The 26736-nt window shown below is 42.7% G+C and overlaps 2 protein-coding genes across 2 annotated transcripts; one reads left to right on the top strand and one right to left on the bottom strand.

Annotated features, from left to right (window-relative positions):
• Positions 1-6408: 6408 nt before the first annotated feature.
• Positions 6409-12261, top strand: LOC131679957 (uncharacterized). Its single transcript, XM_058960700.1, has one exon. It carries the CDS (start codon positions 6409-6411, stop codon positions 12259-12261), a length of 5853 nt encoding a protein of 1950 aa, XP_058816683.1.
• Positions 12262-16233: 3972 nt separating this feature from the next.
• LOC131682524 (zinc finger protein 569) lies at positions 16234-26182 on the bottom strand. Its single transcript, XM_058964061.1, has 8 exons — positions 25752-26182; positions 25398-25690; positions 24798-25014; positions 24622-24733; positions 24455-24550; positions 23922-24295; positions 23407-23864; positions 16234-17365 (listed from the first exon to the last, which is right to left on the bottom strand). Exons 1-8 carry the CDS (start codon positions 25881-25883, stop codon positions 16348-16350), a joined length of 2700 nt encoding a protein of 899 aa, XP_058820044.1. The 5' UTR covers positions 25884-26182; the 3' UTR covers positions 16234-16347.
• Positions 26183-26736: the final 554 nt, after the last annotated feature.

Here is a 26736-nt window from a genome sequence, read left to right on the forward strand (position 1 = left end):
ATTTTACTTAGAAGTATAAAATAACTAGTCCAAAAAATGTCGTAAAAATAATAGCGTCAAAATATTTCGGACACAGCTAGATTTTCTTTTGTTATTGCAGTCTTTTTATCAATTTTGAATAATCAAAATTATCAATTTTTTTTGCGGTGCGGTTGCGGTAAAACCGCGCGGTAAATGTTCTTTCCCGCACCGCATCCGCGAGAAAAAGCGTCTCACCGCACCGCAGATTTTGCGGTGCGGGTGCGGTAAAAACCGCGCGGTTGCGGTAATTACGAACCCTACTCAGGAGGATGCAGTGGTGCATCAACTTGATACCGAAAATAAAGTGTTTTTCTTTTCGCCCACCGGCCAACCCCTCCTTTTGACGCTGGTTACTAGTTTTAAGAGCTGAAAAATAAGTAATTTTCATGAACTGACAATTTGTTAATCGGGATACTCATCACAAAAACGAGCTGCTATAGTTTTACGAAACAGGGTCTACCAAGCTGGCGGTAATTTTCAGCCGCTAATATGTTATGTACTGCGATGTCAAGTAAAGTCAAGTAAATCAGGAATTCCAATAGGGATGAAGTGCCCTACTGAACACATTAAGAGCTATAATCGCTAGAAGTGTTTATTGCCCCATATTCTTTGTGATAGCCTATATTAATCGAATCTATCCGGCTACACTTTTTTTACTTCTAAAAGCACCAAACCAATTTCTATCCACCCACTTTCTATTGTGACTTGTTTTCCGTAAAAATCACGGATATGCATGTGGACACTGGCTTTGAATAGCCAGCAATTGGATTATCTGAGCGCTTTCATCTGGCGGCAAAATTGTTCGAAGCCGATCAAACAGCTATATAAAACTAGATTGTGTTCATGACCAGAGACCGTGTGATTTTTTATGGAAGGTCAAATGATTGATAGCTGTTAACGATAGACGACGAGAATTGGGTTTGGCTCATACTAGTGTGGTTGTTTTTTTTTTGTTTGGAAGACTCGACATAAAGAGGATTAGGCAGATTTTCCGGCAACACGCGCGTGGTTTTTTCTGGTTAATGGAATTCGTACTATTACTGTACAGGACTAAACTTTCAAGGTCAATTGGTATTCGATTCGATTGCAGGATCAATCGATGCTAGCGAAACATTTTCTCGAGAGAAAAAACGAATTTCCCTCGAAAACCAATCCCCAGGAACTGAAACACCGAAGTTTTTTTTCCCCAGAAAGAACTGATTTCCTCGAAAGCACTAATTCCTAAAAAAAAACAATATTCCAGAATGTACCCTTTCACAGGAAAGCATTACCCAGAATGAACCAATGCTCAGAAGTTCATTTCCCAAATATAACCATTTTCCATCAATTTTTGATACTGGGGTACAAATGTTTACGTTAGTGTTTTGTCATGTGTACATAATTCGGAAAATGTATTATATCTTTTTTAAAAGCAAAATATCGATACACAGTGAGCGAGGAATATGTGTAAAATTGTATAAGCTTCAACATTGCTGAACAGTAGAATCTGTTATTGAAGGGGTTACACCACCGTAGAGTTTAAAAAAATCGAAATTTTTATTCACCTAAAATGTGCTTTGAAGTCTTGAAAATGATATACCAAAAAAACGCAGGCGACAATGATTGCTAAATGTTCAAATTTTCAATTCTGCCGCAGCGCCTCTTATGTATATTCCGAGCGCATTAACTTTAACTTCAACAGAATTTTCAAAACCACATTTGTTAATCTGGCCGGAAACGTAATTCAAACAAATGATTTTTGATCGCTTTGAAATCTTTACAGGCTTTTTTCATTGGGTAATTTTTTTTTAATCGGCAGTTTTGTGACGGTTTTTATAATATTTTCAGCGTTTATTTACTAAAATGAGCCCCATTTCGCGAAAAATCCAAACATCGAAAAAAAAATCCTACGTACGTCTCTTGTTATTGTTATGAGAAATCGAAAAAACTTTAGTTTTAAACTCTAGGTTGAAAATTACGGGAGCTAGGTTTCCGGCCGTGAACACTTTCCAAAAAGAGGCGTCTACGGAAAAAGGCTTTTTTTTATGCTCCACTACTAGAACTATAAAGCATATTTGACAAGATCTCGATTCACTTCTTTATTGCATCTGGAAAAAAATCCTGAAAAATGCATATTTTTCCGTGTTCTCAGTGGTATAACCCCTTAACACAGAGAACAGACGTCAATCTTCAGCATTCAACTTGTGTAAAATCTCTAACGGTTTCGAAGGTAGTTGGGATATTCAAACCAGGTGCGCTACTGTCGTCATGTTTTTTTTGTGGCTGAGTTCGACAGAATTGACAGCGGTTATTCATCTACCCAGTCAAACTAGTCTGGAACCGATTCGGACTTTCAGCATGAATTCCAGCTCAAATGCATCATCCGATAGAGTCGGAATCGGTTGTTTTCTTTGAGCAAGATTCCATACTGCATCCATTCAGGATTTCGAACCGGTTCCGGAATGTATTTGACGGATAGTTGGGATAGGTTGGTGTGGCGGCGCTAGTGTTCATCGTATATTAATTCAAATGTTTACACACGGTTTTTAAATATTTTTGTTCGATCATGGATGTCTGTTCTCTGTGCCCTTAATATAGTGACGCTACTATAGCAAAATAACTGAAAATGCGCTTGGATCGTTATCGTAATTTTTGCTTTTACAGATGTAAGACGCAAGCAAAACACATTCATGAATACGATTTGTAAATAACATGCATCGCGCACCATTAGTTATCTTCTGTACTGTCTTTAGTTTTTATACATGTACAATGCACCGGCTTTACCTGTCACTTCGACGTCTTCCTGTTTTATCTTCGTTTATCTCCACTTTATTTTTACTGTTTGTATTGGCATTTGGTATTCACAAAAGTATCGAAATAAATACACCTTTTGGCCGGTTTTTGGATAATTTTCTACCGTTTCAAAGATAATTCAATAATATTCACAACTCCGTATAGATGGTCAAACTTGGTTGAAAACTATCAGAGTTATATCAATATTAAGACAAAAAGTGAATTTTGACGGAAACGGCAGCCCCCAGCAATCAAGTCTGTTATCCTTTCGAATACCCGGTTTACGCGAACATAGGGAGTAGTTCCTTCATGAGCATAAGTTTGCGTGCCAAATAAGTCTTGCACGCAAACTTGTGGTCTTTTCGTCTATTCGTCTTTTCATGTATTTGAAATATTTCATTCGTAAACGTACAATCCACCCCATTGCTCGGTTGGCTCAAGTATTTTAATAACTTATGTAAAATGGTACTTGCACTACACAGGTCCGTAGTAACAATAGAGGTTTTATGACGCTTTTGAAGCCCTTCTAAAAACTAATAACGCACTTGTAGTGTGCTATAAACTAGTGTGACCATATCAGACGAGTTAAAAACCAGGACAGCCAAAAGGGTACTGCTTCCCCCCGTTATCTCTCCATCGGCATTGCCTTTTCGGCATGTTTTCGCTAGTTAAAAAGTTCTGGGGTCCGGCAGGCAGAGCTTCGACAGTAAACAAAAGTTCTGGGAGTCTGGGAGGAAGAGCTCTGCCAGAAAGTCTTTCATCGAAATTCGATCACCAAGAGCTTTTTCGGATTTATACAAAGGCAGTTCTTGCTACACCACCATCAGCAAACGTTTCATGCTGAGATGGTCTGTGCTGGACCGGCGAGGAGTTTTCAGTACTAAAAACACGACAATTACGTAAATCGGAAACATCAGCGATCTCAAGTAGCTACCCTGCGCTATGCCTGGCTATCTCCAATTACAACCATTATCTCTCGATTTCAGAGCTGCAAAACCTACTGCTGTTACCAAAAATTTCTCCGTTTAATCGATTGTTATATGAAAACTGGCGGATAGCATGATGTAAATAATTTTAGCTTTATATAGGCTCACTCTAATTCTGACCTCGAAAATTTGAAATTCAAAATGGCGGATCCAATATGGCGACTGTGCTTGGTTAAATTTCGTGTTGTTTATATTGGCCCAAAACGTTTTACAAAGGTGTTTTCGGGATCATTGATTCTGATTCTAACGTCATAAATGTAAAATTCAAAATGGCGGATCCAATATAGCGACTGTGCTTGAATAAATTTCATGTTATTTTTCATATTGGCCTAAAGCGTCTTAGAGGCCGTACATGAATGACCTAGCTTTTTTGGCTATTTTCGACCCCTACCTCCAACCTCGTAGCATTTAATCACAAAATTCTAACCTCCCCCTTGTAAATGAAGTAGCATTTCCCACCCCCTCCTACTCCGCGGCAGTGGGATGAAAAAAAAACATGTTTTACAATTCTTTTGAAGCATCTCCTTACAAAATGTTTGACGGCTTTTGTTAACATTTTCATAATAACAGCAAATTGCGTACAAAATAAACCCATTTCATGACAAATATAGTGTTGATAGTTTTGTTTTAAACAATATATGTCATGGAGCATGCAGTTCTCTCAGTTCACAATCCTATAACTGCGAATGATTCTGAGAAGAATTCGTTTATCTAAATTACTATATTGGTTTGGTTGAATCCGAAGAAAAAATTAAATCCAGCTACCAAACTAATTCTACTAGTTAGCAAGAATGTAGTATACTAAATCTTTTCGTTTTCTTGCGAGCTTGAAGAAACATTAAATTATTATTAAATTCTCTAATCAATGGGTTTTGATGCTCGTCAAAAAAATTCAAACGTAATGCAACGTAACACAGCTTCTGACCCTACCCTTCCCCTCGTCACACTTCGTCACGAATTTGGTATACCCCCTGCTCCCCAAAATGCATTTATGCATGGCCCCTTACAAAACGCTAACGGCAACCCCACACTGGGGTACAAATGTATCCCACGCCAACATTGACACCTGCTTCCACGAAGGCTATAAGAAAACTGCCTATACCACTTTTTCCTACTCTTACTAGGAACTATAAATTGAATTATGCTTAGGGTCCCAGGTCGGTAAATGCGTCTTCATACGGCTCCCAAGAAGGTGTGGGGTACATTTGTATCACAGTGCAACGTTCTAGGGTAAATAGCATTCATATTGCGGCCATAACAATGACGTCGTTCCTGATTGACGGTTCTGGTTACAATGAAAATGCCGCCTTTAAAGCCAAACATACAGAACATTCCTAGTTTATTTATGACATCTCGGAAAGAGCGGTTGGTGTTCCGCTTGAAACCATTAGCCACCCTCTTTGTCGTCGTTATGACTTTCGGACTTCTCCCCAATCCAGACCTTTTGGCTATCAACAAACATTTCTGAAACATTTTGTTATGTTGGTAACAGTTGATATGGACGATTTTAACGATTGAATAGAGGCACTTCTGAACACAAACATAGTGCTCAGCATTTCTAAATACACGCTTGAAAGAAAAGCATCAAGTTTTATTCGACCAAATTTTGATCATAACACTCTTTACGGTACACAAATATTTCATGTAACTGTTTTACATGTTTCCTATTCCATTTCAGTACTTCACACCCATCACTCAAAAGAACGCTTAAACTCGAACATTTACTCAATCATAGACATACTCTTTCCGAATAGTACATTGAGAACTAGTGAAAACAATACCCGCATTTATATTAGACATTATTAGTTTAATTGACTTGTTTGCGAACTACTCGGTCTAGCCCCGACGATGGACCGACGGAGAATTCCCCGGTGTCACATCACTATGGATTGTGACGCACCTCTTATTACACCTCATTGATCGACCGGTCGAACAACCGCAGCTCCGACCCTGTACTACTTAGCTGTCATACATCCGCCGACCGAGAAGTGACACGTAGGTAAGAAAAAGTGCAAGTCAGAGAGTTGAATTAACGTGATAGCTGAAGTAGCGTGCAGGAAGAATTAATTTATTATCCTACAGAATTATTGATTATTCTACTTATATCTAGAGTAAAATACCTAGGGCATATCTTACTCACGAAACATTTATTTAACAAAGAACACAGAAGGTAAAATAATCTTGTGAAAATCTACATATAAAACCTAACCTAAATCATGCATTTACAGTTAATAGTACGGATAGTTGCGTCTAGTACGGGCAAATAAGTATCACAAGGAAACTAAACGTGAGTAGTATAAGCATTGTTTGTTAAACCACACCTATGTCATACACACAAATCCCATGAAACCATGAAGGTAATTAATTATAATGAACTTATACCTTTATTCCCAAAGGGATTTTATAACCTCCCTCTACGTTTCGGTACAAATATACGAGAGTTACAAAACCGGAAATCATCTCCTTTATTGTCCGTTTACTTGCGCAACATTTTATAAAATCCGTTTATCAATCGGGGGCTCTAGTCGGTATGTCAAAGAAAGGTGACGGTCAGGGAACTTCCCCAGCAAACGATGCTCTACCGCCGGGAGTGAGCTGCGACATATGTAAGAATCCGGATAACAGTCGGATGGTAGCGTGTGATTCGTGTGGGCAGTGGTTTCATTTCGCGTGTGTTAGTGTGGATTCAAATGTTCAGGATGAGGAGTGGAGTTGCAAGAAATGCCTTGAGGCGGCGATTCAACTTCCAGCCGGTGCATCTACACCTAATACCGACACTGGAGTGATACCAAAGCCCGGAACCAGGCTAACAGAATCTAATCTGGAGGAGTACGTGCAGAAACAGTTGGCGGTGATACAGGTGGGCTTTGAACGTTTGTTGAAGGCGAAAGATGATCGGCATCTGAAGGAGCTCAGAGATCAACGGAAGAAATATGAACAGGTGTTGAAAGACACGGAGCGACGTGTGCTAGAGCGTGTGGAAAGGCAAAACTTAATTAGCTCAAGTGGGGGTGGATTAACGGCGAGTTCAACTGTAAATCAACCGGCACAGGTGGTGTCCAGTGGATCGACTGGTAATCAAAACCCGAAATTGTTAGGTAGCAGATCAACAGCGAGTTCTACGAGTTATCATCCACAGCAGGTGGCAGGAGGATCAACGACAGGTGCGATCGGAAGTCAGCCGTTGCCATGGACGTTGGGAACCGGACCGACAGCAAGTTCGACGGAAAATCCACTGCCACAAATTAATGCACAAGAGGTGAGTCAGGGCAATGAGGCTCTAGCACATGAGTTGATGTTGCTGGAGGAGCAGCAGGCATTAGAGAAGAAACATATGGAGGAGCGAAGCCGCTTTTTACAACGGCATGCGATGTTCGGCGGAGGAGCAGCCGGTGGAATCGGACTGAATCCTCAGGCGACAGCATTCCAACCGATTGGTAGCGGGTTTTTCGGTGTTTCTTCGCTAAGTCAAGGTCAGATTTCAGCGCGTCAAGCTATCAACAAGGAGCTTCCCATATTTTCCGGCAACCCAGAAGAATGGCCGCTTTTTCTAGCAAGCTACGAGAACTCGACCAGGATTTGCGGATATAGCGACGAAGAAAACATGCTTCGACTTCAACGAAGCCTCAAGGGAAAGGCAATGGAAACGGTACGTTGTCGTCTGTTGCATCCTGCCAACTTACCGGGGGTTATAGCGACGCTAAGAACCCTGTTTGGGAGACCGGAAGTCATCGTCCATTCGCTGGTGAATAAGATCCGGGAAATGCCATCGCCGAAAGCTGAAAAACTGTGCACGCTGATCGATTTCGGAGTTGCAGTTCAAAACGTCTGCGCGACCATCACAGCTTCAGGTCTCGACGAGTATATGTGCAACGTGGCGCTACTCCAAGAACTGACGGAGAGATTGCCGCCTTCTATTAGACTGAACTGGGCGTACCATCGGCAGGGACTGAACAGAGTCACTCTTTCGGAATTCGGAGACTGGCTTGGGAAGTTAGTTGAAGCAGCGAGCATAGTCACGATGCCAACTCTCAACATCTCGAAACCAGAGAGACGTGGAAGGAAAGACGACAACTACATCAACGTTCACTCGGAAAGCAACTCTAGTTGCGAAGTTCTCTCGTTAGATCGCCCGATTACTGCATCAAAGGGCTGTCTCGTATGTTTGAACGAATGCAGCGGTCTGGACACGTGTGGCAAGTTTCTCGCCTTGGGCGTCGGGTCCCGTTGGACAGTTGTGAAAGAGCAAAGGTTGTGCAGAAAGTGTCTACGGAGGCATTACGGTGCCTGCCACGTGAAAACACCCTGTGGAAGAAACGGTTGCTCGTTCATGCACAACACATTGTTGCACGACGACAAGCGATATAACAAACGTTTGACTCCCGAACCAGCGCAGCAGTCTAACGAGAGTTCAACAACACAGAGCTGCAACACGCATTCGAAGAGGGCGGGAAAGGTTTTATTTCGGTACGTGCCTGTAACGATCTACGGTAAGGGAAAGCAAGTGACAACCTATGCTTTCCTCGACGATGGGTCGTCGGCGACTTTGATGGAGCACGGCCTACTGAGAGAATTAGATCTTAAAGGAACGCCCTATCCATTGTGCTTGAATTGGACGGGTGGCCACCAGCGGGAAGAAGATGAGTCAGTCTTACTGACGTTGAAGATCTCCGGTGTAAATGACACTCGTGAAGTGTTCGACCTTCCAGAGGTTTATACGGTTAGGGATCTTTCTCTTCCGAAACAGTCGGTCTCAGTCTCGCAGTTGGCAACTAAGTACAGCTATCTCAAAGGTTTGCCATTGAAATCATACGATGATGTCTCTCCACGGATCCTTATAGGGATGAACAATTGCCGCCTGGGTCACGCCCTGAGAAGTGTCGAAGGTGGTGAGAACGAACCGGTGGTGTCTAAAACCCGCCTTGGATGGATGATATACGGACCTTGCACCATGGAATCTGGTACGACGAACTCCGGCTATAGCAGTTATTACAGTTTCCACATCTGTCCCTGTGTTAGGGAAGAAGAAAGGGATCTGAATGCGGCACTTAAGGAATACTACTCAATTGAGTCGTTGGGAATCTCTGGTTCACAAAAATCACTACATTCAAAAGATGAGGAGCGCGCGATTAAAATTCTGTCAACCGAAACACGACTGGTAGGGAATCGCTACGAGACCGGCCTATTGTGGCGCTATGATCAAGTACAGCTACCCGACAACAAGGGAATGGCTGCAAAGCGCCTAGCTTGTCTACAGAAGCGAATGAGACGGGAACCCGAATTAGCTGCGGCGATGCGATCGAAAATGCTTGAGTACGAGGAGAAGGGTTACATTCGGCGACTGTCGGCAATGGAGAAGGCGGAGAAACATTCTAACGACTGGTATCTACCAATCTTCCCAGTAACCAACCCGAACAAACCAGGGAAGCTACGAATCGTATTCGACGCGGCCGCCAAGGTCAACGGCGTCTCACTGAACTCGTTCCTCCTAACGGGACCCGATCAATTGGTGTCACTGCTTACAGTTCTGTATAAGTTTCGCGAGTTTCGCGTCGCCGTAGTGGGAGACATTCGGGAAATGTTCTTCCAAGTACAGATGAAGAAGCTAGACCAACGAAGCCAGATGATTTTGTGGAGCAACGGTAATCCGGAGGATGAACCCGAAGTGTATGCGGTAGCAGTTATGACGTTCGGTGCGGCATGCTCTCCTAGCTGTGCGCACTATGTCAAGAACCGAAACGCTGAAAGATTCGAAGAGCAGTATCCACGAGCGGTAGAGTGCATAAAGTATGAGCATTATGTCGACGACATGTTGATGAGTGTTGAGACTGAGGAGGAAGCTGTAAAACTAGCCAGCGAGGTACGATCTATCCACTCTCAGGGAGGATTCGAGATACGCAATTGGTTATCAAATTCCCGTTCGGTCATCGATAATCTGCACGAGGTCAGTACCACGGAAAAGAACATGAGCTTTTGCGCGGAGATGACGACGGAAAAGGTGCTCGGTATGTGGTGGGACACCACAACAGACACGTTCACGTTCAAATTATCACCGAAGCACGACGAGCAGCTACTTTCCGGAATCAGGATGCCAACAAAACGAGAAGTTCTGAGAACATTGATGGCTATATACGATCCGATGGGATTCATTGGTAATTTCCTCATCTACTTGAAGATCCTGATGCAGGAAATCTGGCGTTCCGGATGTGGTTGGGATGATGAAATCAACGGAAAGCTGGCCGAAAAGTGGCAGACGTGGATCGAAGCGTTGCCGAACGTCCATCAAGTTAAGATTCCTCGCTGCTACCGAATTATAACATCTGCCAAACCAGCCAACAATGTGGAATTGCATATTTTCTGCGATGCCAGCGAGAGTGGGATGGCTGCTGTGGCCTACTTCAGGTTCGAGGAAGAAGGAAAGGTGGAATGTGCGATGATTGGATCTAAAACACGCGTAGCCCCTCTGAAGTTTCTCTCTATCCCTCGACTTGAGCTGCAAGCTGCCGTTATTGGAGCTCGTCTAGCCGACTGTATCGTCAAATCACATCGTATTAAGATCATGCGCCGTGTTTTCTGGACAGACTCCCGTGATGTAATATGCTGGTTACGATCTGACCATCGGCGCTATAGCCAGTTCGTTGCCTTCAGGGTCAGTGAGCTGCTGGATACAACTCAAGTGGATGAGTGGAGATGGTTGCCAACTAAGATGAACGTAGCGGACGAAGGTACGAAGTGGCAAAGGCTGCCAGACTTACGCCCTAGTAGCCGCTGGTTTCGCGCACAGGATTTTCTTTGGGAATCGGAAGCCGAATGGCCTGGTCACAATCGAGATCAAGGATCAACTGTAGAAGAAATTCGACCCAGTGTCCTACATCATACAGTTACCGAGCCGCTAGTGAGTTTCGAGCGCTTCTCCAAATGGAAACGTCTGCTGAGATCGATGGCATATGCCCATCGTTTCATCACGAATCTTCATAAGCGCATCGAAGGGGCCACCGCCGAGCTGGGACCACTAACGCAGGAAGAGCTGAAACTGGCGGAAAGCACAATTTACCGGATTGTTCAACAGCAGGCGTACCCTGACGAAATGCGCTTGATCCGTAGCAATAGCTCAGATGCCAGTCCGTGGAAACGTACCTTGCCAAAAAGCAGCTCGTTGTACAAGCTGAGTCCAGCTATCGATGAACTCGGTGTTCTACGGATGCGAGGGCGTATAAACGCATGCGAATGGGTTGACGAGGCGACCAAAAACCCCATCCTGCTTCCAAGACGGAATCCCGTGACTGATCTGGTGCTCGCTGAGTACCACGCTTCTTGCCGTCATCAGAATCATCACACAGCGCTGAACCAGGTACGATTGAAATTCAGCATCCCTCGTCTTCGTTCAGAGTTCGATCGTGTACGCAGAAACTGTCAGCGTTGTAAAGTCCGACAATCAAAGCCACAACCTCCAGCGATGGGAAACCTCCCGCTTGCCCGTATGGCAGCATTTCAAAGACCGTTCTCGTACACCGGGATTGACTATTTCGGGCCAATGTCGGTAACAGTTGGCAGAAGGGTCGAGAAAAGATGGGGAGTACTACTTACCTGCATGACAACCCGAGGTGTGCACATTGAAGTAGCACATTCGTTAACCACGGATTCTTGTATTCTGGCACTGCGCAATTTCATTGCGAGGAGGGGTTCCCCGCTGGAGATTATAAGCGATCGAGGAACTAACTTCATAGGAGCGTCGCGAGAGCTGCGCGAGGCCATGCAGAAAATCGACATGACGAAACTTATGGTTGAATTCGTCAGTCCTAACACAAAGTGGACGTTCAATCCACCGGCCGCTCCACATTTTGGTGGCTGCTGGGAGCGTTTGATCCAGTCGATTAAAAAGATCATGAACGATTTCGACGTCCCACGCCTGCCATCCGACGAGATTCTGCGATCCATGCTATTGGAGATCGAGATGATCCTGAACTCAAGACCGCTCACTGACATACCGCTAGAAAACGACGCGGAACTTCCGTTAACGCCGAACCACTTCCTATTAGGATCGGCAGACGGGACTAAGCCCCCGATTATCTTCGATAACGAACCGGCAGCCCTCAAGCGGTCATGGACGATGGCCCAGCTGTACGCCGACAGGTTTTGGAAAAGATGGGTGGCCGAGTACCTGCCCACGTTGACACGCAAGACAAAATGGTTTCAACCGGTGAGGCCCATCCAGAAGGTTGATCTGGTGCTAATCGTGGACTGCAATCTTCCACGGAATTGTTGGCCACGAGGACGTGTGGTCGAAGTGGTTCAAGCCAAAGACGGACAGGTTCGTCGAGTCACCGTGCAGACTGCGACTGGGCTTCTGGAGAGGCCAGCGACCAAGATTGCGGTGCTGGATGTCGGTGCTAACGGCGGTAAGCCACATGGACAGTGGCGTACCGGGGGGGAGTGTCACATCACTATGGATTGTGACGCACCTCTTATTACACCTCATTGATCGACCGGTCGAACAACCGCAGCTCCGACCCTGTACTACTTAGCTGTCATACATCCGCCGACCGAGAAGTGACACGTAGGTAAGAAAAAGTGCAAGTCAGAGAGTTGAATTAACGTGATAGCTGAAGTAGCGTGCAGGAAGAATTAATTTATTATCCTACAGAATTATTGATTATTCTACTTATATCTAGAGTAAAATACCTAGGGCATATCTTACTCACGAAACATTTATTTAACAAAGAACACAGAAGGTAAAATAATCTTGTGAAAATCTACATATAAAACCTAACCTAAATCATGCATTTACAGTTAATAGTACGGATAGTTGCGTCTAGTACGGGCAAATAAGTATCACAAGGAAACTAAACGTGAGTAGTATAAGCATTGTTTGTTAAACCACACCTATGTCATACACACAAATCCCATGAAACCATGAAGGTAATTAATTATAATGAACTTATACCTTTATTCCCAAAGGGATTTTATAACCTCCCTCTACGTTTCGGTACAAATATACGAGAGTTACAAAACCGGAAATCATCTCCTTTATTGTCCGTTTACTTGCGCAACACCCGGCGTGAGAATTCCGAAACCGACCCAACCAACCAAGTGTCGAAGTGTCAGCTCGGCAATTCCGGCAGAGCAGGGCGTCCAGTTCGCTGGTGCCCCGACGACCCGCGACTGGTGGTGTCTCGTCGCGGTCTACTCTTGTCTAGTCCCTGGCGAATCTAGCTTACGCCGACGGAGAGTTTCCCGGCGAAGGAAGTTCAACACGATACCGATTCTTCTTTGTTTTAGTACCACAACTTCTTGATCCCTTTGGCTCCCCGGCCGGTGCCACTTAGCCCCACAACTCCTTTAGACCCTTTGGTTCCCCTATCGTTCCATTTCGCTCAACTTCCCCGATGAGTCATTCAGCTTCCGAATTTGTAAAAATCTTGTTCACGAACTACTCGGGCTAGTCCCCGACGATGGATCTAGCCTAAAATTGTTATGTGCTAGTCGTGTGTACTCGTTTGAGTATTTGTGACAGCTGGGTTTCGTCGATGTTCAATTTGTGCATTCATTTTGATTCATTCGAAAAGGTCGAAATGGATAAATTAAGGTACGATAATTAATCGTACCTTAATTTATCCATTCCTACCATCCCGAATAAATCGAACGCACGTGAAGCACCCATTTCAGCATAGCATGAAAAAATTCTATCAGAATGCATTTGTCGTTAATGGAAAATAAGTATCATTTGCTGGCATTTAGACGAGTAATTCCAACCAAGTAGTTACATGAGTACTTGTCTGCTACTGTATCAGCCTGTTCTCGTTGTACTTTTAGTAGTTTGCTTTTCCACTACTCATGTGTACCACAAATAATATCGATCAATTTATACGCTTCTACTTAATTTCTATTCTTTTTCTATTCGACATGCTGTTTCCTTTTATTACTATATCTCAAATTAGATTCATACTAACACTCACTATCACAATAAATTGCATATCCTCTCATATACACTCAAAATCTCTCCCATTCCAAACGTATAAACGCTCGTGTCCTTCACGATAGCACAAATTTGATCACAAATGCGAACATGCAATTGCAATCATTCACACATACTTACGTCCGCGATCTCGCCAACATTAATACACCCCGATAATTATGTAAACATTTTGGCACCTATAAATTTACAAACGCGGTCTCAAACACTCGCCCGATCATGAATAGATCGCGTCCGGCAGTCCGCAGCTAAGTGATAATTGAGTTTGCAGTGGCCGGTTAAAGCCCTGGTAAGCATGCCGCAGGGGAGTTTCGAAAAATGTAGATTCTTCGATTTAGGCTTGAGATTCGGCACGCAATCACTAGTTTGGACCGTGATTTGTCAGAGCTAAGGGCCTTGATTTCAGCCTGACTATCGGAGCAGGAGTTTATAATTTTGCCGGACAAGCACTGTTGAAGGACCGATTGCACTCCGTACATAATCACGAAGATTTCTGCTTGGAATACAGTATAGTACCTATCTAGCAAGTGAGATTGTTCCAATCTCATTTCACGACAGTAGACACCAGCACGTCCCTCCATCAAAGAATCGTCCGTGTAATAAACTACTTGCGTTTGTTGTTATCTAGTCAAACTAGTATAGTCAAACAACCATTCATCTCAAGAGGGAATCTTCACAATCTTCACATGGCGTAATGTGAGTGTAATATCACTGTGAGCAAGAATATCTTCACCCTATGTAATCATTTGTGACCACAGTCGTGTCTGACCGGTAGAAAGATCAACATACCCAGTAAAGTTCAGCCGGAAATGAACTGGAATTCTGTCTGGTTCCAGTTCGTATTCCGGCTCCAGTGCAACAACCGATTCTAACTAGAATCGGTTGTGTCACTGAAGCCGGAATACGAACTGGAACCAGCCAGAATTCCGGTTCATTTCCGGCTGAGCTTAACTGGGTAGTTACTATTCCAAACCAAGTAACCTGCAGTCTGATAGTGTATGTGTAATGGATTGATATTTAGAGCCTCAAGGGCAACAGTTGAAATTAAGATGAAAGCACTAGTCAACGCCATGAGCACAATTAATTGCAGATGGTTTTGCTTTGACTGGACCCTCATAACCTCTCCACTCTGCCACCACACAGAGCAACCACATGACAGTATTGGACGTAAACTCTAGTGATATCGGGGGACTCTGTTCTGAACCGCTCGACGAAAATTAATGTGGTTTTTGTTTGAGGCGAAACTGAGTCAGTTCCTAACCCCAACTGCTGTCAAAATGTATGAACTGACAGCGGTTGGGGTTAGAACCTGACTCAGTTTTAGGTTCAAGCGAAATCGCCATAAGTAATGATTCACAGTTTGACATAATAGATTACTTGACACAACGATCGATTAACCTTCCAATTCTAACCCCGCCCATCCATCCATGGAGAAGACTCCAATGAAGTACATGTCGTCCGCATGGACCTGCTCAGCCATTACCCAAACTATCCACCTGACCGTACCAGGACTAACCTAACTATAACTGCTCCACCTGGTCTCGAAGCAAAAAAAAGATTGCACTCTCGTCATGATCGTCCTTCTGCAATACGGAGTTATTTAGTGTAGGAATTAATAAATTAACTAAATACTCGTCTGTACAACGAGCTTGCGAGCCTGGATGAAGGTTGTACCAGTTTGAAGTCAACAGCATCGCAATTAACCGCTAGCAAAACTGAACAAATTCACGGAATCGCATTCCGATACGGCCATGATTCAGGATCAAATGTTGATTCCATTAGACTGGTCCAAACCGATTTTGTATGAAATGAATGTCATATTAGAGACGTATTTCCCTTTGGGGACCAAACGAACCAAAACAGCTGGGTCCGAAGTGCATAAGTAACGTGAAACCACCAGTTGAACAGCGTTATCAGTGATGATCAAGTTTGAACCGGACAGATAAAGGCATAACTTTTCGGATACAGTAGTTTGCACACAGAGATCACACAAATCTATGGACTTTGTTCCGCTTGCAACAGGTTTCTCGACATTTGGCCTGGGGTCTTCCCGACGTCGTTTAACACTTAGTCGTGGCCAACCTGGTGTAGGAGCAAGTTGAACGTCCGTTCAGCTCAATTCTACACGGAGGGCAAATAAATAGTGCCTTTCCTGATATCAGTGCTTCTTTTAAATTATTTAACATTTATTCAAATAACTCAGTCGAAAGAATTCAATAACACAATGGAAATCGACACTTACCTAATATGTACCAAACAGCTCTCGGCCACTATAATAAGGGAGAAAAATAGTTCAGGTTTACAAACATGATGAGTTTGCTCGGTTAACAAACATGATGACACTCGCTATCATTGCATATGAACTGAGAGAATTTTTTCGAATAAAAGATCACGCGGCATAATGAATATATTTCTATTAATGACGTTTCTATTGCATGGGTCCGTTATAAATTACGTCACATAAAAGAAAAAAAACCCGTCATCTATTGTAATGTTTATTTGTATCGGTAATATTAAGCTTAAGCTAATTGAAAAAAATAATTACTCATGCGCATCAATGTGTACATCTCAACATAAAAAAACAGGTGGCTTATTCTATTCTGAAGCATCATTCCTCGGGTATGGTAGTACATAGCCTTCAGGCAACTCGTGATAACCGCCGCTGACAATTTTTGAAACATTTGGCACCAACGCGCATGTTGTTTTGTGAGACCTTTTGTGTGCCTGGAGGTTTGAAACGCAGCTGAATCTCAAACCGCATCCCGAGCACATATAACGCTTGATACCAGTGTGCAGTGAAAGATGCGTATGGTAAGATTCACGATGACCGAAACCTTTCGAACAATACTGACAAACGAAGGGTTTCTCTCCAGTATGTGTTCGTTCGTGAACTTTCACTTGCCCGTAAGTTCGGTAGCTCTTGCCGCAATACTGGCAAGAGTGAGGGTATTCATCAGTATGTATAGTATAATGATGTTTAAGCGATGATGCGCTATGTAAGCTTTTCTCGCAAATTTCGCATTTGTAAATTGGATCTTGGCCACAATTGGCTCGCTCGTGGTCGCTTACTGCGTTTCGGGAACTGAAATTTTTTCCACATTTTGGGCATACATAACTGTATCTCTGGTACGTTTTTTCCACATGAAAATTTTTCATGTGAGTTGCTTGTGATTCCGGTTCACGAAATCTTTTATCGCAAATATGACATTCCATACGATGAGGATGCTCTACATACGCGTGCTCCAAAGCTTCTTCTTCGGAGTTATAGAAAGTTACACAGCAGGGGCATTTATGGTTTAAGGTTCCATTCGGTCCATGAAGTGGGATGTGTTTCTCCAGAGCTCTCTCATTGGCGTACAATCGATCGCAGTATCGGCACTTGTACTTTCTATCCTTTGTCCATACTCGACTGTACTGCAACGTTTCCAGCAAGCTTCGAAGCACGATCGAATGTGATCGTTCCAAATGACGACCGATAAGATACTCAGTGGTGTACTGCGACGGACAGTGCACGCAACGGTAGCAATCGATCGTGATCTGCTTTACGCTTTCGTCGAAAATTTCACGCTGAGCCTTCAATAACCGCTTCTCCTGGGCGATGTCCACAATAATCCTAGAAAAAAACGAAACTATTAGCCGAATGCTTCGACGGGATTCTAATTGTATGACATCTAAAATCTCTAAACATGGTGGAATCCGGAGCTATTAAGACCGTGAGGGTAACTCAGACACCCCCTCCCCCCCACCCTCATCCGATTTCTTTGAAAAAACGTAAAACTTTCTGACTATCGGACATATTCGTGGAAGCGCCCTTCTGAAAGATTAATTTTGACAGATGAAACTCATTCTGCAGTCTTTTTTAGAAAGGAAATACAATGTGTTTAATATTTTTACCAAACAATCCTAACAAAAATCGTTATAATGGTAAAATCGTGATTAAAGTAACCAATAAAAGTGAAAATTTCTTGGAATGATTTTTGTTTGGGTGAAAACACAGATATTTTCATTTTTTGCGCGAAATGAGCGTATTAGTCCCTATTCGGACCGTCAATTTCATCAACCACCGTTCAGCAGCTTGCGTCGGCGCACACGATCGCCACGCCGCAGTCAAGAAAATATATGATCGACAGCTGTGATTATTTAGATTTAGATTAACACAATTAATTAGAGTTTCTACAATAAAGATTTCATAGTAGTTGGTAAATCGTCTTGTACGCAGCTCACCTGTGCTCGATTCTCAACCCGGCACATAGGGTTAGAGATTTTTCAAAAAGAGATTTCTCTAACCCGAAAAGAAGCGAATGACCCTAAAGTTAAAACCTATATAATCAAAAAAAACCATTGTAAAACAATAAAGTAAACTGATGATCTGAATTGCGACGTACGGATGTCCAAATGAGCACCACATTGAAAAAGGATGGCAAAAAAGTGAAGAAATTGAAATCAAATGGGAATTTTCGAACGCTAACAAAAATTTATCGAGAGAAATATCAGTGAAATTGAACCGAAACGGGTGAAAATCGGTCTCGGAAAATTGCTATAGCGGAATAGCGCGAATTGCGGTCGCGGTCGGCTCTACGCGCAGAAAGGGCCGGTGAAAAAGTTGGGAATTATTTCTACGAAGCAGCCATATTGGCCTGGCTGTATGAAAGGAAAAAAAAGCCAAGAAAAAAATAAAGACATAAGAGCTTAGTAAAAAAAAATATAAAGAAATATCTGATTAAAATAAGGAATTAAGGAATAAGCGAATTGAATAAGGAAAAATGTCACAGGGGGAAAAAGGAATCACAATAACGAGATCACAGTCCACAAACACAAAAGGGAAATCGGAAGGCTCAGATGTAGGGAGGACGACTGCATGAACAGCAGGAAAAAACAAATCAGTGAGTGTTTCTAATGCACCAAAAGCAAACAGCAGTACGTTATAACACAACGCATTTCGTCCCGGACAAACACAGCTGATTCAGTCCAAATATGCATATTTGGAGCCTGGAGACTTCGAGAAAGAGTGACCGAGCCATCCTGTAGCGATGGGCAAATTGCTTTTCGAAGCAGGCTTCGGAAACTGCAAGGAAATCAGCAGGTTGGGAAACTACGAGGTGGAATTCGTCACCGGAAAGGACCACGTGGGCTTACAAGAGATCGATTTGGCGTCCAGGAATAATTAAACATTTACCAGCGGACCATAATTGCGGATATTCCTATACTAAAGGCGAGTGTATGAAGAAGAAGAGAGAGAGAGAGAGAGAGAGAGAGAGAGAGAGAGAGAGAGAGAGAGAGAGAGAGGGAGAGAGAGAGAGAGATGCGAACAAACAGCTGGTGGATACCTGGAATATCAAAGTAACATTCCAGGGCAGAGAATTGTCAAGGGTAGTGACGGTATACAGATGGCACTTCAAACCGGAGCTCTATATTTCCCAATCAGTGCAGCTCTTGCGAGAGGTTTGGCCATACAGGCAGGTTTTGCAAAAGCCAAAAAGCATGTGAAAATTGCGGAGAAAAAACATAATGAAGAAGAAAATTGCCAAAAACAGCCCCGCTGTTGCAAGTACAAGAATGACCATGCTGCCTCAAATAGGGAGTACCCGGATCGAAAGAGAAGAAGGGAGATCATGCTTGAAATGGCTAAAAACCGAGTACCATACGTGGAAGCTGAAAGATGTTTTCCTATAACGTCCAACCGATTTGCTACACTAGAAGATGAGAGTGTCTTCATTCCGCTACCGTCGGACGGGAATACACAACGACTGTATGTTTGAACCATTCCAAAGAGAGGAGGACAATGGAAAAAGGAACCTGGAAGAGTAAGAACGGAAGTAAAAATAAAAAGCTTTGACGACCATAGCGCTCGCGATAGCCTCGCCAACTTGTACCTTGACGAACCAACAGATAAAGCTCGAGGTCTGTCGGTAAACCCGCACAAAGCGACAGAAACTGAAATGTTTATCGCCCAGCTAAAAATGCACCTACTTCAACTCCTACGTTCCAGATCATGGCTCAGCCAATTGCACGATAAAATACTTGAAGGGCTGAATGCTTCCCGGACGGAGTTGGACACTGACCAACTGATCATAGATCTGCACTGATCTCAGTACAATCATAAGGGCTTGAAAAATACGAACAACGAAACGCCCACCAAAATAAAAAAAAACAGCTCTATCAATGGGGAATAAACGCTTAATAATACTACAACACAATATCCAGATCATTCAGTCAACCAAAACTCGGGAGAAACTCTACACTAGCCTAACACAAAACAATGTGAGCGTTGCGCTATTACAAGAAATCTAGCTGAAGAAGGACAAGCCATTCCACACGAAAATCTACAATCTTGTTTCAACCCGGAGAATTGGTGGCTATGGAGGAGTTGGCATTCTGACACGAAGTGATCTCGACTTACAAAAACTAGTACTCCCTGGTTTTGGACTCGTGGAGGCTGTAGGAATGTCCATGACAAGTGGGATGGGTTCGGTGAATCTACAGTCCATACACCTACCGCCCGACTCCAACCTGGACAGCGTAATACGGAATGGCATAACTGATTGTTTCCATTACATCGATCAAATGACAGGAGAGTGCATGGTAAGCGCGGAAATGAATGCACATCATCGATCATGGAATCCATACTTCCCGGAATGCAGTAAGGGGAAACTAGTCCATAGCCTGATAAAGGACAGTTCGATGATAATCCTAAACGACGGCTCAACGACAACAACCCGAGCAAAGTCGAACATCAAAATTACAACAAGTAGAATTCATATTTTGATAACAGCATCAAATTGAAAACTTATTTTGCTATCAGTTTTGGATTTTTTAGATATAACATCAACTTTTGATCTCAATTTGCTATCCTTGTTTCTTAGAAGAATTTTCTATGTTTATGTTTCTTAGGAAAAATATCAAAGTGAATACACATTTTGTTATCAAAAAAAAATCAGCATCTCAATGAGCTTTCAATTTACTCTCAATGATAGCAGAATTAGTTTTCTGTTTGATGTCACAGGACAATTTTGCTGCTCTCCATTTTGATCTTTTAACCGTTAAAACGACCAAAACGACAACAACCTGAGTAATCATTTGCCGAACATCACAACATCAAGTTTATTTTTCAATTTGTTGTCAGACTCTGCTCGGGTAATCTTCCCTCCGCGAGGAAGAGAATCGGCTGTAGATATTTCCTTATCCACAACAGGGAAGAGAAACCAACTGGGTAGTACTAGATGAAGAACTCGAGAGTATACACCGAGCAATAAGGATCGAGGTCGGAAACGACAAACCGATATCCGAAGGAATCACCAAGAGAGTCAACAAGAGTAAGCTAATCGGATACCTAAACGACATGAGACCACAATTCATCCACTCCCCAACAAATATGGTTGAAATATTCGAGGAGGCGGTAGAACAAGCCTCGTTTGTAGTTAAGAAGAAGGCTATCTCAAATGTTGGTGGAATGATGAGATAAACGAACTGTATTCTGTCAAAAGAGTCGCACTGCGAAGCTACAACATTAACTAAACATAGACAAACTACCTGCAGCTGCAAAATGTAAGAGCTAAGTTCAAAAAAAGCGGTACGGCAGACGAAGCGGAAATACGTTCTGGAACTAGCTGAAAGCATTGATGAGTCCACTCCTTCAAGGCAACTGTGGAACATTATCAAGGGGCTAGACACTGTCCTAACCAATGACACTAAATCGAGGAAAGATATAAATCACGAGCAAGGAACCGGGTTTATGAACTACTACTTCCACAACATACTCAAATCGGTGCGCAAACCTGTCTCAATCACTGCAGAGTCTCTGGAGGACTACGAAATAACATTAAAAGACGAGGAATTACTCCATGTCCTTCGCTCCAGAAAAAAATCATTCGGCTTCCGGAACCAACCAGATCCCGTGCGCCCTACTAAAAAAGCTTTACCTTGAAATGCAAGCAAAAATATGTGAAATGTTAAGTCGCGCTTTCGTAGAGGAAGAGATTCCCTACCCAAAACTACTAAGCTCCAGAAGATCGCACTTCTGAATGTTGAACTAAAACTCATCAACTCAGTTGTAAAAACAGGATTTCAGAAATTGCGGAAATCAAAAACATGATACCGCACCTTTCATTTGGTTTTCGACCGCACGTATCGGCAACGACTTGCATCAACTATGTGGTTAACACGATATAGGAATCGAAGGAGAAAGCACTGGAATGCATAGTCACGTTTCTCGACGTACAAATGGCATACGACTCGGTGAATACTAGTGTGCTCCTCTCAAATTTGGCAAAACTTGGAATACCTCACAAACTAATCCCTTGGCTGCACGAGTAAATACTCATCGCTAGCTGGGATACACAACGGACCGTCTTTTGGGACACCGGAAGCATATAGAAGCAGTATGCGAGAGTGCGGGGAAGAAACTTGGCCTACTCAAACTACTCTTCCGGAACGTAGGTAATTCCGAAACGATGGTAAAAATTGGAAATGCGATGATAAGAAACCGACTAGAATACGGAGCAACGATATATGGAAATGCTGCCCAACAAATGTACAGAAGGTTCAACGAATACAGAACTGCTACATCGGAGTCTGTTTGAACTACCTGCGGAGCACGCCAATACATGTCACGATGGCAGAAGCGGGACAAATGCCCATGTCCTTCAGGATAGAGTCACTGACAAAACGAGAACTGATTAGGAGCACATCTTTCAGATCACCTCTACTGAAATTTATTAGCGACATTCTAGTGAGAGAGACTCCAAACGAGATGGCGGACAAATATTCAAAGAAATCCAGGACATCGGCATAATTAAAATTCAAATCCAGTGGGTACCAAGCCACACGAGATTCAAAGGCAATGAGATCGTGGATCAAGCAGCAGTCGCAAAAACACTGCAAAAACAATCAGACTTCTACGGAATCATAATGGGAGGTGCTCTGGTTCTAAGCAGAACAGAAACGTGGAACGACTGGACAAATCAATACAAATTGGATTCGAGAATTAAAGGAAAATGGCATTACAATATTATGAAAGAACCAGGAGTAAAATATACTCCAAAGATCATTTACTGAATGCAAAACAAATAAAAATACTAAGGCAAATCAGATCCGGCCATACCTTAACAAATGAAAAAAGAGCACAGTGGAAACTAGAACCGGATAACTTATGTGACACATGCGGTGAAGTGTACTATATGTGTGTCCGAGATTCAACATCACTCGAAGCAAGTACCCTGCACTGGAGTACATGAAACCTCTTACGGAGATATTTTTGGAAGAATGCGAACACAGCATGAAACAAATAGTAGACTTTATGAGCAAAACAACACCGGAATTTAAAAAGAAAACAGACTACTGTGGCAAGATGGATCAACTGTGGTCTTAGCCATACTTTATTGACAACAGCAAAAGAAAAAGAAAGAGGATGGAAAGCGTAGTTTTGTAAATCGTCGCCTAGCGCTGCCATAGAGTGGTGCAAATTAATTTTTATGGCTCTAAAATGTAGCTGAGGTTTCAAACTAACAACTTTTGGCTGATAAATTCTTTCATATCTACCCACCCAACATAGCGATTTACCTAGGTACATCCGAACAGCCCCGGGTTCCTCTATACATGAAAATATCAAGCGCGAACACACTTCGAAACATGAAAAATATATGAAAATAGACTCACGCATCTTTTGGTAGTTTTTTCGGTATGAAAGGTCTTCTCGGTCTGCCCCTCCGCCTATTCACTACTACAACCGGTGGTTTTTCGGTGAAAACCTTTTTTACTTTCACCTTCTCGTTATGTTTCGCCGTGGCTTCCATATCATCAGAATCGTCGTAAAGACTGGCCGCAAGTTCTCTGTCAAATTCTTTTTTTGCGAAGAGCAACTTCTGTTCCTTCGTTGGTTCGTTAGCTTCCTCTGTCTTGACCTCTTCTTCGTAAACATGGGTCGTGTATTCATCATCATAGTATTCATCATGGGAGTCTTTTTTGTCATAACTCTCGAAATCAACTGTTTCCGACAGAATCTCCTCGCAGACAATAGTTTCTCCAGCCGAATTCTCCTCGATTCCTTCTACTATGAAATTTTCTTCGTCATCTTCGACTTTCACTTCAACAATTTCAATCATCTCGGTAGCTTCCTGAAACGGTATCGCAAACATTAGCAAATGATTAATATGACAAAAGGGTGATCTTACCAGCAGGTTGTTGCACGGAGTATCAACTTTAGTATCCATAGGATAACTTATGCCACCAGGTTCAACTTTCAACGTCACTAGTTTGGAATAGTTGTGCTGAAATGAACTTTTATTCGTTTTTGCCTCATCAGTGCCTTGCAGCTCCGTAGAAATTGGTTTCTCTTCTTCTGACACCTCATCTGCCGACCTGCTACTATTATCCGGCAAATCTTCAAACGGAACTTTTGGTTTCGGTGCTTTCCTTCCGACACGTTTTTTCGGTGACACATGATCAACTTCAATGGTTTCTAGTTTTGGTTTTCGTTCACGCGTTGGACCGGACCGCTGTACAACCTTCTGGTTGTACACCTGCCGATCGGTGAGATTCGGCATAGCTAAAAGAGGTGCAAAGTGTATAGCGTTTTTGTTTTTGCATTGATGCTACACCGATATAGTAAATGAAAGAGTATATTCATTACACTACAGCTTAAGTAACTGATACCGGCATTAGACGGGTGTAGTGTCTGGAATTATGGCATATAATCAAGTCTTACTTTTTATGTTCGGTCGAGCAACGATTTTATTGTTTTGGCAATATTGCGGAAGGCCACAAGTATCCGGTCTTGCTCTGCGGTGTTTGAGTAAATTCCCTGCAATACAAAAACGTTTATCGCCCAGTCATGGTAAACAAATTGAATAGTACAAATTGCATATTGCTTACCGATACAAGAAAAACGACTTTCACAGTGACTGCAATAGTATGGCTTGATTCCACTGTGGGTCGTTGAATGGGTGATTAAACTTTCTCTGTGAGCAAATGCTTTATCACATTGCTGCAGGGAGAAAATAATGTTATTTTATTATTACCAAATTTGTTACAAAGTGCTATCAACATACATTACACTTGTAAGGTTTTTCACCAGTATGCATCCTTTCGTGAACTTTTAGTTGACCTTTGTTGAGGAAACTTACTCCACAGTAATTGCAGAGATGACTCTTTTCGCCGTTATGTTTAATCATGTGAGCATTCAAAGAAGCTTGGGTCAAATAACGTGATTGGCAGATGTTACATTCATGTTTCTTGTCTTCGCCACACTTGGACGCGATGTGAACTCTGAAAATGTAGGTTGACAAAAAGGTGCGTTATTATTCGTACATTATTTTCTCACTTCAAATATCCTTAAATGATTTTTTGCATTCAGAATGTTTCTCTAACTATTCTCGGAACATCGACGGTTCAGAATACTTTTCTCCATAGAAACGTAAACTAGCCTCCAGTCACCCCGAATCACCATGATGCAATTTATACAATAATTATTGTGGTTAAATGAAACTTGAACATATCTCGTTTGTGAAATGTCCAATTGAAATTTACAGTAAATCAGCGACAGATACCAATTGGTGCTCTTTCCAGTCAAAAAGCACACTTAATCTGCATTACGAACCGATCCATCCCATGGCGAAAAGATGACCAACATCAGTAGCTATTGTACTTACTTTAGCTGAGCCACCGAACGAAACTGCTGTCCACAGGAAGGGCACACATCGTACTCCCGGTCTCTTCCATCATGCTCGCTCTGAACGTGGTTATTGTAGTCATCTTCCACCGGGAACTCCTTCTTGCACAGCCGGCAGCGGAAAACACTGTGCTCATTACGTTTGTGCTGGTTCCGATCCCAATCTGTGGTAAATGGCTGTTGGCACAGTGAACAAATAAATCCTCCAGGCGGCTCATGTCGTCGTTGGTGTTTCATATAGTTGGATTTATGCAGGAACACTTGATCACAAACCTATAGTCGATGGTAGAATATATTATGACCATAGACTGGAATACTAAAGGCATCTACTTACACTGCAAGCATAATGCATACCGTCCAATTCGTCGTCAGATATTTTTGTTGTTACCAGTTCTTGGTCCATCTTTGATGGCCTTCCTCGCTTCCTCTTCACCGGTTCCGGCACATAATCTTCATCAGAGCTCATTTTCACTAACTTATGCTATCTTAATAGCGTCACTTTTACAACGTAGATTCGTTTTCCAAGAACAATCCTATAAATTTCTACTCACCGAAACCACATAAACCAAAATATATCACGTTTGTTGATAATGACGTTTGTAGTGGATTTGTGTAAAAATAACTGATTTTAGGACAGTATCGAGTCAAAATTATTAACTCTGTAATACATTGTGAAAATTTAGGAATCCATTTTGACTGCAAAATGCGACTGAAAGAGAGCAGAAGAACGAATAACCGTGTGATGCGAGTTATTTGACGCACACATTTACGTATCAACCCAGTAAAGTTCAGCTGGAAAGTGAGCCCGACTTTATGCAGATTCTCAGTCAAACCATCCTGGAACCGGTTCCAAATCCTGAAAGGATTCACGATGTGGGACAGTAAAGATTAGCCGGAAAATGAGCCGGAATACTGGCTGGTTCTAGTTATTATTCCGGTTCCACCCACTGAGACGTCCAAAAAATTGTTTCAAAATCGTTCAACACGGGTCCAACGATGGACGTTCGTTGAACGGTTATTTGGACGTTGTCCAAATTGGTCCAACGAACGTCCTTCATTGGACGATTTTGAAACCAACCGTTCTTAGAGGGCACCCACTGAGACGTCCAAAAAATTGTTTCGAAATCGTTCAACACGGGTGTTACGGTATGTCCCGCTGACCCCTTCCAACTCCCCAGTTAAGCTCAGCCGGAAATGAACCGGAATTCTGGCTGGTTCCAGTTCGTATTCCGGCTCCAGTGACACAACCGATTCTAGTTAGAATCGGTTGTTGCACTGGAGCCGGAATACGAACTGGAACCAGCCAGAATTCCAGTTCA

The sequence above is a fragment of the Topomyia yanbarensis genome, chromosome 2 (assembly GCF_030247195.1).
Source record: "Topomyia yanbarensis strain Yona2022 chromosome 2, ASM3024719v1, whole genome shotgun sequence".
Lineage (NCBI taxonomy): Eukaryota > Metazoa > Arthropoda > Insecta > Diptera > Culicidae > Topomyia > Topomyia yanbarensis.

Coding starts and splice junctions, on each gene's coding strand:
- LOC131682524 (XM_058964061.1), bottom strand. CDS start 25,883: ATGAGCTCTGATGAAGATTATGTGCCGGAACCGGTGAAGAGGAAGCGA. Junction 25,691..25,751: donor GTATGCATTATGCTTGCAGT/GTAAGTAGATGC, acceptor CATCGACTATAG/GTTTGTGATCAAGTGTTCCT. Junction 17,366..23,406: donor AAAAAACTACCAAAAGATGC/GTGAGTCTATTT, acceptor GTTTTTTTCTAG/GATTATTGTGGACATCGCCC.
- LOC131679957 (XM_058960700.1), top strand. CDS start 6,409: ATGGTAGCGTGTGATTCGTGTGGGCAGTGGTTTCATTTCGCGTGTGTT.